Source organism: Sander vitreus, chromosome 9 (assembly GCF_031162955.1).
Source record: "Sander vitreus isolate 19-12246 chromosome 9, sanVit1, whole genome shotgun sequence".
Lineage (NCBI taxonomy): Eukaryota > Metazoa > Chordata > Actinopteri > Perciformes > Percidae > Sander > Sander vitreus.
Genome location: NC_135863.1, coordinates 21,629,860 through 21,645,415, shown reverse-complemented (window position 1 = coordinate 21,645,415; position 15,556 = coordinate 21,629,860). Strand labels below are relative to the sequence as shown.

The following is a 15,556-nucleotide window of genomic DNA, read 5'->3' as shown; positions in this document are numbered from 1 at the left end:
TATTCGTGTCCAAGTACCCTTTTATTACACTGGGAATGGAATTGGATGTTTTGTTAGTTTAAACAGGGGCAGATAACAATGCCACCGAGGGGCTGTTTCTGTGCCCACACATGAAAACAAACATAAAAATGGTCTTTTTAAATTTTTTTATCTTTTAACATTTTTCTGTGCATTGTGTGTAAAAGTATACATGATCGATTGAGCCAAAGATCCACACAAACATATTTGTCAGATTTAGTCATCAGACATGCAGACTTGTCTTAGTGTGGCCTACTGAACTTCTGTCCAAGGAGGCCTCTCATGCCATTTAGTTTTTCATCTATGGGATAATACATAGAAACCTATTCTTGGATTAACTGCCAAATCTACACCTCATTATGCTAAATGTATGTGGAAAATACAATGTTAAAGCCAATTTTTCTCATACCTTAAGTGCGTGCCATCTATAAATTCTTCTGTGACCCACACAGTAAACTCAACAAACCGGTGTTTCTCGCCTTAGTTTAAAAAGTGGCAACCCCGCAGGAATTTGCGGTGAACACCCACTAAAATAAAGCAAATGTCGCACTTTGCGGTGCATACAGTATGTTGAAATGGGTGGGCTTCCAGGAAAATACACAACAGAGAAACAAGTTGAGAGAGCAATTTTGATAGTCTAGAAATCTAGACGCACCCTAGCGGCAGCAAATGTAATTTGCAGCCTGTCTTGTCAGGCTACACTTTTGATGCATGTATCTGGACAAACCATCCGGATGGGTTCAAGACAAATCCCATTTGCTGTTGTCATTATGACTGTGTAATATCTTCACCAGGAACACAACCTGTATATCATTATCACACAGCCCTCTGACTGATGTTGGATATGATGTGCCAGTGTCACACCAGTGGTGGTAATTACATAACCACAGAGTAAACCTATGAGCCATTTCAGAGCTATCCTAATTACACTTAACATGACACCTCAGGAATCCTCTGCCCACTTTACTCCATATTTCATTCTTTTTTTCCCTACATGTTATTGTTTGTGGTGCAACCAATGAGGGGTCAGCCTCACTTCCACTGGAACACAGCTTTGTGCGTGTGTTTGTCTGAATGTTTGAGTGTGTGGGTGTGATTGTGGGTGCATCTCACCTGTTATGAGCATGGGATTAGTCACACACATTACATCACAACCTCTGGCTGAGGTGTTTATATCCCTACAAACACATGGGGCTATAATGTGACGCCCACACTGACATTTCAGGGATGCGTAATCATCCTGCTCTGATATGTCAAGCTTCTTACGCAACGTCAACAACGTCCACATGGCATCATTTCCGCCAAGTTGCCGTACTACTTCCAGTAAGTTTACAGCCAACATTTAGATCTGAAATGCGCTGTGGAGTGTTTCAGAGACCACCCACTCTCTGGAACACGCCACTGGATTGTAAACAGCTCAGTCCCACCCACAGCTGAAACTAATAGATATCACATCCATCACTCCATCTGAATATATCTGCATCAGACATTATTTCCCAGACTTGCTCTGTTACACGGCAAGTCTTTTAATTTTCCACATGTGCATGAAATTTAACTTTTGACAATTGATCATTACACTGACACAACAGCCCACACTCAAGTCTTACAGTTTATACTGCAACGGATGACGTTGGATTATGGATTTCTCGGAAATGCTCTTTGCTTTTTATAATCTCTGATCTGGGGTTATGTATATTTTATTGAGGCCAGACTGTCATCACAGAGTAATGCTTATTTAATGATAATTACAACATATTGTAGAGAAGAAGAAAATGATTTAGGAAATGTTCATGAGTGTAATTTGGCACCCTTGATCTATTATTACAGTGCTAGTTTTAAACGTCAATCATCAGTCCATGCTTTTAGTGCCCCGAGATGGAAATGTTTGCGAGGCAAAGGATACTGCTCTTAAACAAGTGATTCATTTGCTCAGAAAAACTTTGCAACCAAGTTTACTATCCACCGTTAAGCTACAACTAAAACTCCAGGTTTACTCCAAATGAGCAGTGTTTGTCAGTGATTTGGTCAGGATCAGATCACCAACAACAAATCAGCCCAGTAAGGAAGTTGTGCACATGCTAATTGTTCCCAATTATTCTTGGTGAATTGTCTAACTTCCTCGTCGTGTCCTCTGGGACAGCTTCTCATCTGGCTCTGTGTGTGGTCTGGCCCATATGTACTGACAGGAGGAACATGTACTGGGAATGCAACAAAATAAACTGTAAGGCTTTAAAGGTCCCATATTATGCTAATTTTTAGGTTCATACTTTTATTTTGGGTTTCTACTAGAACATGTTTACATGATTCTCTACTCTGTCTGAAACACTCCATTTTCACGCCTGTTTCTTTAAGCCCCCCTCCCAAAAACGTCCGTCATTGCAGCCGAGGAATGACTGTTACGACACTGTAGCTGCATGTTTTTAACTATATATAATATAGTTGTGACATCACAACCATACGGAAGTCCCGGTGGTCCATTTAAAGGCATTGTTTCTGAATATGTGTTAATTTCTCTGTGGACTGAGAATTTAGAATTTTGTCACAGTATTTATATAGCACATCGACCTGCTTTATAATCAAAACAGACATGAAATCTCACTTTTTTACTATATGGGACCTTTATTATATTGATTGTAATGCGTGCTGAGACATGTAGGTACTGTGTGAGACTCTTGTGCCGGAGAAAAGTATAATATGAGATTGTTGACTCCTCTGCCTTGGCGCTGACAAGGCCATTGAATTAACTCTGGTTGGAGTTCATGTTGAAATATCAAGTTACACAACTGAAAAAAAGTCAATGAAGTGTGATAATTGCGCTACACTTAGTTCCCAAACTTTACTTAAATTGAGTCAAATTGTGCAATTTGAGGCTTGGAACCAGGCCATGACCATCATTTTACCATAATAATCAGCTTTTCAGGTGGCTCTCACATAGAAACAAAACACAAATACCTTTTCTTTTACAAGCCTTGGCCCAGATACCTGCTAGTTTAAAATGGAAAGTTTGTTGGTTATCATGGAAAGTTGGTTAAACATTTAATTAGCTGTCATGCGTTACGGTATGCCATGCAAACTCAGCAAAGATAAAAGTGCCTCGGTTTGGATTTTATTCAATCTTGCCTCATTATCACCAGCTTATTTTATTTGAACAGCCAGTTGAATAGCCACATGTGGCTAATTCAATCTTCTGCTAGGATATCATCTGCTTGTTGAAGTAGGACAGTGTACCACAAATGAACTCAGGAGGCCCACATGGTATCTATTCCCCCAGACTACAGATCTGCACATCTTATAAACACAACACTGATGGTCAGTTCTAGATAAGAGGAGTAACTGCAACTCATGAATTCTCTTATAAGCTTTAGTGTTGCATGGTGTGGACTGCGGAGGCTACGAGACATACAACTGTGTGAGCTAATTTTGTAAATGTGCACACTCACACATACTGTCTGGGCACACAAAATATTCTCACAACACACGCTGGAAACACACACACACACACACACACGCACACACACGCACACACACACACACACACACACACACACACACACACACACACACACACATATAGGACTGAAACATATCCTAACCCACACAAAAAGACACACATTGACACATACACAGAATACATGCCAAAAACAATATTCTACACAGTCCTCATCTCATTGTCCTCATTTCACACTTATCCACCTGCTGGGGAATTTCATGTGGAAATGCAATAGGCTTTGTTATTTTTATTGGATATTTTTCTTTTGTGGTTGGTGTTGCTATGTAGGATCGGCTGGGAAGAAGAGATTAACACTATGTCTTTCCAACATGTTATGTTTTGTGTCTTGTGCTCAATGTCCTTACTGTATATACTGTATTGCCTCATTCTGTTTTGTCACTGATTGCTGGTTAATTAAACTGTACTCACAGTTTCACACTTAAGTCTTTCACCATTTCGAAATTTTAATTTAAATTTTACATAACCAGCCAGTGTCTATCACTTGACTAACAATCCACAGCCAGCTATCATGTTAGCATGCTTACATTTCCTAATTAACACTTATCACAAATGCACCTTCAAATGGACTGTGTAAGCTTGTGGTTAATGAGTCGTGCTCATGATATGCTTGGTGTTCAAGTGGTTAAGTCGTGAGAACGCTGCTGCTAGGCAATGGCAACATGGACGTCAAAAGAGTTCTCCTTAAAGTTACTGTCGGCATCTAGTAGCCACAGAGGCTAACAGTTAGCAAGCTAGCGAGCGGGTAACGTAATGCAGCAAATGCAAATTGGCATAATGAAAAGATGACGCTGTTGGGAATATCAACATTTTCTTCAGACGTAGGCCTATTATAAAAGTATGAAGAACTAGAATGAAGATTCTAATTATAATAAACTTAGCACATAAAGTGTTTATCGTGTTCACGAGATAAGTCCATATGAACGTTGCCCTGTGGTGGTATTCATGAACTCAGAAGTGGACATTTTCTGAAAGTTCCAAGTTCACAAGTTGTGATGTGTTTGCTGACGTTTTTAGAAATGGCAGAGGTCACGTAAGTCCATTTTTCGGTGGATGGTAAGCTTGATTGGCACCTGATTGGCAGCACAATCTCCGGTCTCATAGGGCTGCCAGGAGTCCTGCCATGATTGCCCTTCACCGTCAGGCCCGTTTGCACTGGTGTCGGCAACACGTGCACTGGAACTTGAACATGTGGAGGAACGTTATGTTCAGTGATGAGTCCAGATTCTGCCTGCGGCAGTTGGATCGTAGGGTCAAAGTGTGGAGAAGACGCAGAGAACGCTATGCTGATTGCTGTACTGATAAGAGTAACACCTTTTGGTGGAGGCAGTGTGATGGTGTGGGGCGGCATCTCCCTCACTGGAAAAACGAGGCTTGTCATCATTGCAGGCAATCTCAATGCAGAGAGATATAGAGATGAGATTCTGCAACCAGTGGCAATCCCATATCTCCACAGTCTGGGACCGAACTCTATCCTCCAAGATGACAACGCTCGCCCCCACAGGGCGGGGTTTATCAGAGACTACCTCCAGAATGTGGGAGTGGAGAGGATGGAATGGCCTGCCAGCAGTCCTGACCTCAACCCCATTGAACACTTGTGGGATCAGCTTGAGCGTGCTGTTCGTGCCAGAGTGACCAACACAACCCCGTTGGCTGACTTGCGTCAAATGCCGGTTGAAGAATGGGATGCCATCCCACAGCAGTGTGTGACCCAGGCTGGTGACCAGCATGAGGAGGAGGTGCCAGGCTGTTGTGGCTGTGTATGGTTCTTCCACACACTACTGAGGCTCCTGTTTGTGAAATGAATTAATTGTTAAATTGCCAATATGTCTTGTTTCTTCAAACTTCAATTATCCATTCCACCAAACAAGTCAATGGCAGAATAAGCTGTTTGGTATTGGCAGAGAAGATTTGGCAAATTTTTCATGGGCGCAACCCACATACTCAGCACTGCTGCTCATCCCACAAATGCATGTTCCTTACAAATGGGGCACCATTTGAAAGGGAACTAAACAGGCTACATAAGATGTATTGCCAAAAAGCATTGTTAGAAATAATCTACCAAACTCAAATTTCCTTACTTTTTGTGCTAAGTTTATATTAGCTTTCCATCCACTGAAAAATGGACTCTGCCATTTCTAAAAACGTCAGCAAACACATCACAACTTGTGAACTCGGAACTTTCAGAAAATGTCCACTTCTGAGTTCATGAATACCACCACAGGGTGAGGTTCATATGGACTTATCTCGTGAATACGATAAACACAACCAATTTGAAGGCAGCTAAAGGCTAGAGGCAGATGGGAATGACCATGCTGCTAGTTTGGTTTAAACGTTTTTAGTACTACAAATCACCTTGTGACAAGTAAACGTGAATAGAAATTGAAATTGAGTATAAAGTATTTAAACTGTTGAAACAACAGTATTTTGAAGAGAGTGCACTGCACATTATTAGGACAGATCTATGGGACAGATATTATCTAATGAAACAATAAGTCAATCAAAGCAGATACAGCAAACTCTGCCGAAACATTTTCAGTTAGTGACTACAAACACTCCACTACAACAAAGACGGTTGAACATGAGTTCCTAATCGTACACATATGTTCCTGTAGCAACATCTATATTTTGTTAGCTGCCCAGTGATGTAATCCCAAACACTTATGTTCTGATGTAGTGCCACAGGATTTTGTTCAGGATCACAAGCAGAGCAGAAAAACACTTTGGTATTACCAGCTGTGATTCAAATATGTGTATATACATGTTGAGGACATGTTACGTTTATTTTCTTAAAGACAGCTTTGTCAATCACTAATGTTGACCTTGACAGCCTTTTAGCTGTTTGTCCAGGGATCTTATGGGGTGTGTGTGTGTGTGTGTGTGTGTGTGTGTGTGTGTGTGTGTGTGTGTGTGTGTGTGTGTGTGTGTGTGTGTCTGATGCACAGCTCTTGTGACACATGGCCTCAGACAGAGTGTGTCTGGAGGGAGAGAGAGCCTTCGATGGGTGGGACTGAAAACAAGTGGCGCATGACTAAGGGGCCCAGGAAGTTCCAGCAGGCGGCTGTTATTGCTGAGTGTGTGTGTGTGTGTGTGCCTATGTGTGTGTTACTGTGTGTACGGGAGTGTGATTTAGGGGGCCCAGAGGGACTGTGTGGGGCAATCCCGGCTGGAGTGTCTGGAAAAGCTCTATGGAGTGACAAAAGCAGCAGTGTCCCTTGCAGCATATCTGTCTGCTGCCTTGGCTGCAACACTTTATTGCCTCTTAGAGTGTAATGGAACTGTAAAATGTAGGCAGAGAGAAAACAACAACAACAAACTGTACGTGGATGTATATGTGCATGTACATGTATGTGCAGTCTAAAAGCTACTTAATTACAGCGGCAGGAAGTAATACAATTAGTGACTTCTACCCCTTGCAGTGTTTTTTTACAGCATGTGTTTTGATCCACATCACAGCAAGAAAACATCTCATCCAGTATATTTAAACTTTCTCAAAAGCAGTTCACTGCTATAATAATACAACATATTCCAAATCCAGATTAGTAGTGACCTAAAACTACATGATGTGGAAGTTCGCACTGGTCGTCTGGTAGAGTTGTTTTCTGCCACTCACATGATCTGTCTCTGACCCAAAGTCACTCACTGCCCAGATTGCATTGCTACAATGAGCATTCGACTGGGACGGCGGTGACGCACTCGGCGCAGAGAGACAATAGCTTACCTCAGCCAGGCAGACATAGCAAACCTCAGTGCTATCAGACCCTCTCTAATCTCAGCCCATGGGACAGCCGTGTCTTTCCTGCTCCCACATGGCCAGATCAGACGCAACTCCGGCCTAGAGAGGATATTAGGACCTAACTAGGTTACATTGTGAGCTTTGCCGTGCGGAAACATCCAGTCGATAACTAATCATATCTATGTTATGCATGTCACGTTGGGAAATTAAACCATTGAAATGAAATTCTGCAGATGCAAAGATTTTTCTGCATAATAATATACACAATATGAGCTAGTTGCATCCTGGGCTACTCTCCTCAAGAGCATATTACTGGATTTGTAAATACAAAATCAGGCCAGACGGTTTTAGAGATATGATTGGCTGATGGACTGTCGGATGGGAATTCCTACTTTACTCTCCAAGTTGCCAAGTACCAGAGATACTCCAGACTTGTGTGATATGTTTATAGCTGCCAATCTGTAGTTTTGGCAATCCCATTAAGGCTCCCTGTGAGAGAAAAAAATATTGAGGAAACTTTAATTTACAACTTCGAAAACAAAAACAGACCTGAAAACAAAATAAAATCAATCACTTTCCTCTCCAGTTCTTATTTAACTAAGTGATCTCTGAGACCTTCACTGCTATCTCAGGGCCGCTAGTAGCTGCCAGCAAGAACTTGGCTGTGTTCACATCAAATGAGAGAATGTCTTTCCCATGTGAGAGGTTATTTATTTAATTTCTCTCAGGTTGGACACTTAATCAAATGGTTCCAACAGCTACTGTCAAATAATCAAGGACACCACACAAATCCACCATTGACGAGATGCGTTGCGCAAAAACAGATGCTACTTTTAAACACTCAAAGTACGTCTCAAGAGGTAGTTGACAGGAATCCAATGGAAAAAAGTAAAATGTGTCAAAATAAATCCAGTGCAGTGCCAGATTGCAAAAACATATCTCTGGTTTATATGTGAACAGGGAGTGCAGGGGGCCCTGAACCTGCAGGGATGAGTTCAATGGACACACAGTGTGGGGATACATAATACACATTTCTTGGGGAGGCTTTTGCGTTGGTATGTGTGTATGAATTAAGGACACCTTAACTTGGTTTTCCCCAACATATAATAACCTGCCTGAAGATATGTGTTTTTTTGTTTGCACCATAGAATAGCACTTTTAATGTCATTGCATGTACAACTTACAATGACAATAAAGTCAATCCTCATTCTAAATTCTGATCACATGGATTCCATAGGAAACTTACCAGTATCCTAAGTCCCTGGCTACAATGTGAACTACAGTGACACTCTTCAACAATTGATACACAAAAGCACCACCATGTGGCAATATTATGTAACACACACAATTGTTAGTCTTGCATAAATAAATAAATGTATTTTCATTAATAATTATACATTATACACAGTCCCTTATGTTTACACCTGTTGTAAAACAATTAATTAATTCAATATAATCAATTTGTTTTATTTTAGATTAATCTTAGTCTGTAATTCTATAATAAATAATGTAAAATCCATCCAGTAATGTTCCATTTTTTTTTATTTTGTCTTTATATTCTTCATTCATATAATACATTTTAGTATTATCTATGATGCATCATGCAGGGCAGTCATTTCAATCACATGCTCGCCGTATTTTCTAGGAGGTTAACATTGACCTTTTCGGTGCTCCGTAGTGCTTCCTCCTCTCTACCTGTTTAGTGGTTAAAGATGGCGGAAGCTCCTCCATGGCCTAGCCGGTTCTTCTGTCACAGATGCTCCGCAGAGATTAGTCCTCGGCTTCCCGTAAGTACTGTAGACAGAAAGTAAAGATAGAGACAGTTGGACAAATGAAAAACACAGTGGCGTTGTTGTTACTTTAGTAGAAATCGTTGTAGCAGCTGGGCCAACAGTTAGCATGCTAGCAGTGTTAGCCAGCTGCTACGAGTTCCCGTTTATCTTGCTAACGCTACCCAGTGTTAGTTAGCTAGCTTGTTATCTCTGTAGTGGATACACCAGCATACAAACACGAACTGCGTAGCATTAGCTTAGTTATTACACACAGGCCACTGCTACTCTGCCAAGCCTTATTTGTAACAACGTTTGACTGGGTCATTTGTTGATTACTGTGGGTTTATTTTAGCCTAACTGATAATGTTAGCTCTATTCACTAGCAATAACTGGTAACTGTAGCACTGATCGCGTCTAATTTTCGACTTCAGGTATTTCTTTTATTAGTGAAACTCCGTTAACACTAGTCTGACTTTGCGTACTAACGTTAATTAGATTGTTAACCACTCGTGTGAATGGTCCCGCAGCAACAATGCCACTGCGTCCTTTTCTTGTTTTGCCATTCAGTGAAGCACACAAGTGGCATGCCTGTCGCAGGCTAGAATGATCTGTCATAGAGCTGTACATGTGCCTTTCACAATGTAAAAGATCAGCCATAGGTTTCTGTAGGTTGCTGGTAATGGCCTGTGGTCACATTAACACCTCATACACCTGTGCAACTGCTGCTTTATTGTTTGGAATAGACTGTGTGCCATTGTTTATCTCAGGATCAAGGTTTTAAAAAAATACACAATGACAAAAAAACTCTGTATATCCACACATAAGTAAGTAAGAAAGTGTAAAAAATTATGTATGGTAACAAGGTTTATATATATATATGTGTGTGTGTTTTGAATGTTGGGTTGCTGTAAGGTGCTCAGTAGTCTGACAGCCTGGAGGAAGAAGCTGTAGCTCATTCTGGTGGTGTTGGGCTTTTATGCTCTGATATCCACTACACGGAAGCTTTTCCTAAACATCTCTTATCTGTAGATGTCCCGAATGGATGGGTAGGTCTTCTCAGCTGTATACGGTGTTTGCTGAAGGGGCTTACAGACTACAGTCAAACTTATGAAATCGTGACACTGCTGGTCAGGCCACTTTCAACACATAGCCCAATATATACAGTGGTTAGGATGGAGTGGGAAGGCCTCCTCACGCGAGTCGTGAGCCTGCCTTTTGAAATTTGGTGTTTTATTACTATCCGCTACAATCAATGGGACAATTTTGTCAGACCTCAAAGCACTTCACGCTGCTTTTCGTGGTTAGAGAGCTTGGTTTAGTCATATGAGAAGGATAATCATTTTCCGTCTTCTTTATCTCACTGTCCAGCTGTGCTATCAGTAGAGTTGTATTTGACATATCTCATTTGCAGTTAACACTTGCCACGCACAGTGTTAACACAGTAATAGGCTGTAGTTGAAGTTTTCATGCAAGTGACTTTTTTTGTTTTGTTTTGTGCTACCTTTTGTTTGTTCACAGGAGTACACATGTCCAAGATGTGAGTCAGGGTTTATTGAGGAACTGCTGGAGGAGAGAAGGTGTGTATAAATTGTATATTAAATACAGTTTTCCAAATCAAGGCCGCATTTGATGTGATTGTTAGACTGTAACTATTAGAGAGTTATGAGGAGACTGACGCCATTCATTATGGAGAATGAAGTTCCTCAAATAGTCTTTGTAAAGGAAAGTCTTTGTTTTAGTTTTTTTTAAATCTCGGCTTTCATATGTTTGGCCGTCATTCCTAACAGTTATGTTATTCTCCAACATACACCTGGGTCAAATTCCTTGTATGTGTATACATACTTGTCCAATAAAGATGATTCTGAACATATAGTGGCTAACATTTAGTGTAATAGCACGCTGCATTACTTTGCTTTACACTAGCACCTACAAGGACTAGCAACACAAGCTGTGATACTGCCACATATTTAATCAACCTTCCATACAGTCAATTATCACATGAGTGATGAAAGTGTCAACTTTAAACATTAACTTTTGATATCACTCTCAAATAAGTGATTTAGATTGTATGTGTTGTGATACATTTTTGTTACTTTTAAAGCTACACAGCTTGTAACAAAATGTATCATAACACATACAATCTAAATCACTATATCCTCTTATTTCAGAGTGATATCAGAAGGTGTAGGGCTGAGGATAAAGGGGAGAAATAGGACACAAACACTTTATATCATTACTGGGAATGATGGAAACTGAAAAATGAATTTGATGAGAAATAACTTTGTCAACTACTTGTTCCCTGTTTAGTGCTGACAATGGCTCTATGTCTAACATCTCCAGCGGGCCCCAGAACCAGCAACCATTTGAGGTTTCTAACCTATTCTTTACTCTTATCTCTGTCACACAACCTTTTCTCTGATCTACGACACTGTTGCATAATATTGTCAGAATTCCCTCAAATAGTTTCTGTTGGCAATTTTTTGCTGATCTAGTACTGCACGGGATGGAAGTCACCTCAGGGTTTCCACTTCAGCTTTTGTAACAGACCACAGTCTTGCTCTATATGGCAATGTTACATTGATGGGTTGGGCTGTTTTAACTTTGCCCAAAGATGAGTCACATTCCTAGCCTGATATGTAGTTTATGTAAGTGCTGTGGGATAACTTATTTACTGAAAAATAAAGGAGCTGTTATGATGTGGTTACCTCATTAAACAGCGAGATTCTTTATGCCAGAATGCTTTTCCATTGGGTTAAAATTTGACCTTACAGTCAACAAAACTCTCAATGCTTCAGCTGTGTTGTATTGACGATACATAGTTTTGAGTAAGTAGAGAAACAAAGCTTCACAGGTTCCTACCATCAAGCATGCAGCACCCAGATTTGTCTGTGTGCTTTCATCTGTTTTTCTCCCAGAATGCGGACCAGCACTTGTTTACATTCCCCTCGGGCTATGGTCAGTTTGCCCTGGGTGTCTTTGACGACCGCTTCAACTTCGGGTCTGGACTGGGGACAGAGGATAACAGGGATGCTGAAAACAGGCGAGAAAGGGAAACGGCATCACGGCAACGATATGGTGCCAGGCAACCGAGAAGTCGTCATGGTTCAAGGCGACAAGCAGGGAGGGCTGAGGGAGTTCCCACTTTAGAAGGGTAAGGAGAACTCACTGTGACTTGTGGGACATAAAATCAAGCACCAGTGGGACTTAAGTCCTTCCTTTATAGCGGAACACTTTTTGTCTCATTTCTCTCTCAATAAATCTTTCTCATAGCTGTATCTTCTCTTTTGTAGAATCATTCAGCAACTAGTGAATGGAATAATTGCGCCCACTGCAATGCCAAATATCGGTGTTGGACCCTGGTGAGTGTCTGGAACAGAGCTATATTTAACCCAGAAAACAAATTCTTAACAAAACACTGTCGAGGTGTCTCCTAACTGTTGTGTATTGTTTTGATTGTTTTCTTAAAGGGGTGTTCTGCACTCAAGTCCTATGGATTATGCCTGGGGTGCTAATGGACTAGATGCAATTATAACTCAGGTATTTTTCAGAAACCTTCACATGTTTTCAAAGTGATTCCTCTTCTTATTTAAAAAAAGAAAAAAGGTTTGATTTGAGTGTTTTCTTACACAACATCATGTTGTGTAAGAAAACATGCAGTAATATGCATACATGCTTTTCTTTTCTATCTTTTTGTCTCTTGTCTTTAGTTATTAAACCAGTTTGAGAACACGGGACCTCCGCCTGCTGATGGGGATAAAATAAAAACTCTTCCTACAGTACAAATTACAGCTGAGCATGTTGGTAAGTTAAAACATAATAAAGGCTAATAGTCTAGTCTAAAAATCTTCTGATATCTTAGACTGTATTATGTGCAAATTTTGGACAGCAGTATAACTTTTTTTTACAGCAGATGGTTGCATGCTGTTATTACTAGGGCTGTGTATTGGCAGAAGTCTGGCGATACGATACGTATGACGATACATGGGTCACGATTCAATATATTGCAATATATTTCGATACTGTGCGTAAGGCGATATATTGGGATTTTTTTTTTAAGTATAATTTTAGAAAAAACTAATATTTAAAAAAGACATGATGTGCATAAAAGTCAAAGAAGTTTACTTTAGGTAAACAAGTCAGTACACAGAAAACCAAACTGCCAGTTTGGGATTGTGGTTCACAGGTTCTTAGTGAGCTAATATTTATATGCTAAAGTAGGCCAAAGTTCAGCCATAGCTACATTGTTAGCTTCTAGCAAAAAGTCGGTCACTGCTAGGCAAGGACACTAGTGGTGTGTCTCAGCATAGCCATCCAGCAGTAGGGGGTTTAAACACAACATAAACGTGAACCACTGTCTTGCATGAATATTTTTTACACGTAAACTAAAAAAAAAAAATAAAAAAAAAATATTGTGTTTTTGAAAAAATCGATACAGTATTTGCAAAATAAAATATTGCAATACTCAAGTGTATCCATTTTTTTCTTACACCCCAAGTTATTACACTGCAATGTCATTTTAATATTTGTTTTTTTTGCCAGATGAAAGGGCTTCATTGGGCTTCAGTTTTGAACGTTATAAGAATGATTCATTTGAAGCATCTCACCATGGACTTGAATTATTCATTCAAGTGAGCTCAAAGGCATGATTTTGTTAAAAAAGAAAAAAGGCAACAGATAACTGAAGCAGTTCACTTATTTGATAATCAACCACAAGATACATATTTAGTCTTATTGAAATCATCATCTGGTAGAGTTTTGCACCAAAACGTCCAATCTTTATCTGCAGGTTATTTTAATTATGCTAGTTACTTGGCACACCCATAATATCAGGTTTTAGACAGTCGGTTGTGCAACTACCACTTTGCATAGCTAAAGGCTTTTCTGATCTATCCCACCTCATTTTAAACTCCACTGTGGCTGTTGGCTATGAATAACTAATTGATGGTTCACAATGTTATGTAACTATTTGTGAACCTCTCATTCAAACCCACTTGACAGATTATATTTGGATCAAATTTATTTATTTATTTTTAAATTGTTTTAATTTTCTGTCTTTCAGCTTCAGGACTGGAATGTCCAGTGTGTAAAGAAGATTACACTGTTGGAGAAAATGTGAGGCAGCTCCCATGCAATCACATGTTTCACAATGATTGCATCGTGCCCTGGCTGGAACAGGTATTAAAGACCCGCTATCTAATGCTCTTTCCACTTACATTCACCATTTGCTATCTGGAATAATGTAATGGGGAAGCATCAGCGATGACATTTTGTATTTTTACCCCTCTTTTCTCTCCAGCATGACACTTGTCCAGTGTGCAGGAAAAGCTTGAGTGGGCAGAACACGGCAACGAACCCTCCAGAACTTTCAGGGATGAACTTTACCTCCTCCCCTTCCTCCTCCTCGTCCTCTTCATCTTCCTCTACCCCTCAGTCCTCAAGTTCGACCAGCAATGAGAACTCCACTGATAACTCCTAGAGGACCACATGTCCTTATTTCCCTATGAGCTGTTTATAGCTCCTAGGCTGCTGTACTTCAGAGCGGTGACCTCCAGTCTCTCCCTGCTGTAGGGTAGAGACCTGAGTGCATCTGGCCAGGAGCACTCAAGCCTGAAGTAAGTGATGCGTGAGGTCCATGTATTTCTGCCCGTCCTGTTGCTCCCACCTTCATCAGGGATCTGAACAAAGGAAGGGCGGAGGCCTGGAGTGCAGCTTCTGTCAGGGAGGATATGGAGATCTGCCTGAATCACCTCATACAGGAAGAGAAAACAAAGGAATCCAAAAGGTAGAAGACTCGGGAAAACCAGACAGTCGCTTTTCTTTCTTTTTTTCTTCTTTTTTTTTTAACTTTTTTTCTTCTTTTTTTTTAAAACCCCAGACCCACTTTAGCCAATGAAGCAAAAAGGAATGTACAGTTATTAATTTTTATAAGTACCATTCATATCTCTCAGATAATATGACCTAAGGTGCACTGTAGTGCACTTTTAAAAGTGTGCACTTAAGTTTCTTCATGGTTTAGAATGATACTACATATGATTCCTCTTGTTCTCAAAACAAAATTCCAAAAGTTTATAAAATTTGAATTTACTGTAGAGATTCACTTCCACATCACATGACACCACACAGGTACCATTGTTTGCACTTGAAAGAATGCATCAAATTGCAGTAATTTTGTGCTGTTTGGATAATGATGTGGATACTCCATTACTAAATTACACACAAGGATGTTATCTGCAAGCCTAAAACACTTAGAAATATTTTAGTGCATTTTAACTTAAAGGTAAATTAAATGTTTTCTAAAGTTTCAGGTTGAAAAACTATTGATTTGCAGTATGATCGTGTCAAAATAAAAACTGATATGAAAATAAAGCTTTTTGGGTGCTACCACTCAAAATCCATGTAAAGCATTCTTGGTGTGTACGTGTATGCATATATAATGTTCTTTAAAGGTCTAGTCATGAGCAAAGGTAGTCATAAAAATGGATTTAAAGACATCCATGGTAAAACGTAGCTTGTTTCAAGAAC

The 15,556-nt window shown here is 40.0% G+C and overlaps 1 protein-coding gene across 1 annotated transcript; it reads left to right on the top strand.

Moving 5' to 3' along the window:
• The first annotated feature begins 8,952 nt into the window (after positions 1-8,952).
• On the top strand, positions 8,953-14,639 carry LOC144523601 (E3 ubiquitin-protein ligase RNF126-like). Its single transcript, XM_078259269.1, has 9 exons — positions 8,953-9,049; positions 10,553-10,611; positions 11,342-11,402; positions 11,950-12,185; positions 12,325-12,393; positions 12,502-12,571; positions 12,742-12,835; positions 14,094-14,209; positions 14,331-14,639. Exons 1-9 carry the CDS (start codon positions 8,975-8,977, stop codon positions 14,508-14,510), a joined length of 960 nt encoding a protein of 319 aa, XP_078115395.1. The 5' UTR covers positions 8,953-8,974; the 3' UTR covers positions 14,511-14,639.
• The last annotated feature ends 917 nt before the right edge of the window (positions 14,640-15,556 follow it).

What these genes read in the sequence shown, in the direction of transcription:
- LOC144523601 (XM_078259269.1), top strand. Translation starts at nt 8,975, where the DNA reads ATGGCGGAAGCTCCTCCATGGCCTAGCCGGTTCTTCTGTCACAGATGC. An exon ending in AGATTAGTCCTCGGCTTCCC is followed by an intron (nt 9,050 to 10,552) that starts GTAAGTACTGTA and finishes GTTTGTTCACAG; the next exon opens with GAGTACACATGTCCAAGATG. An exon ending in AGAACCAGCAACCATTTGAG is followed by an intron (nt 11,403 to 11,949) that starts GTTTCTAACCTA and finishes TTTTTCTCCCAG; the next exon opens with AATGCGGACCAGCACTTGTT.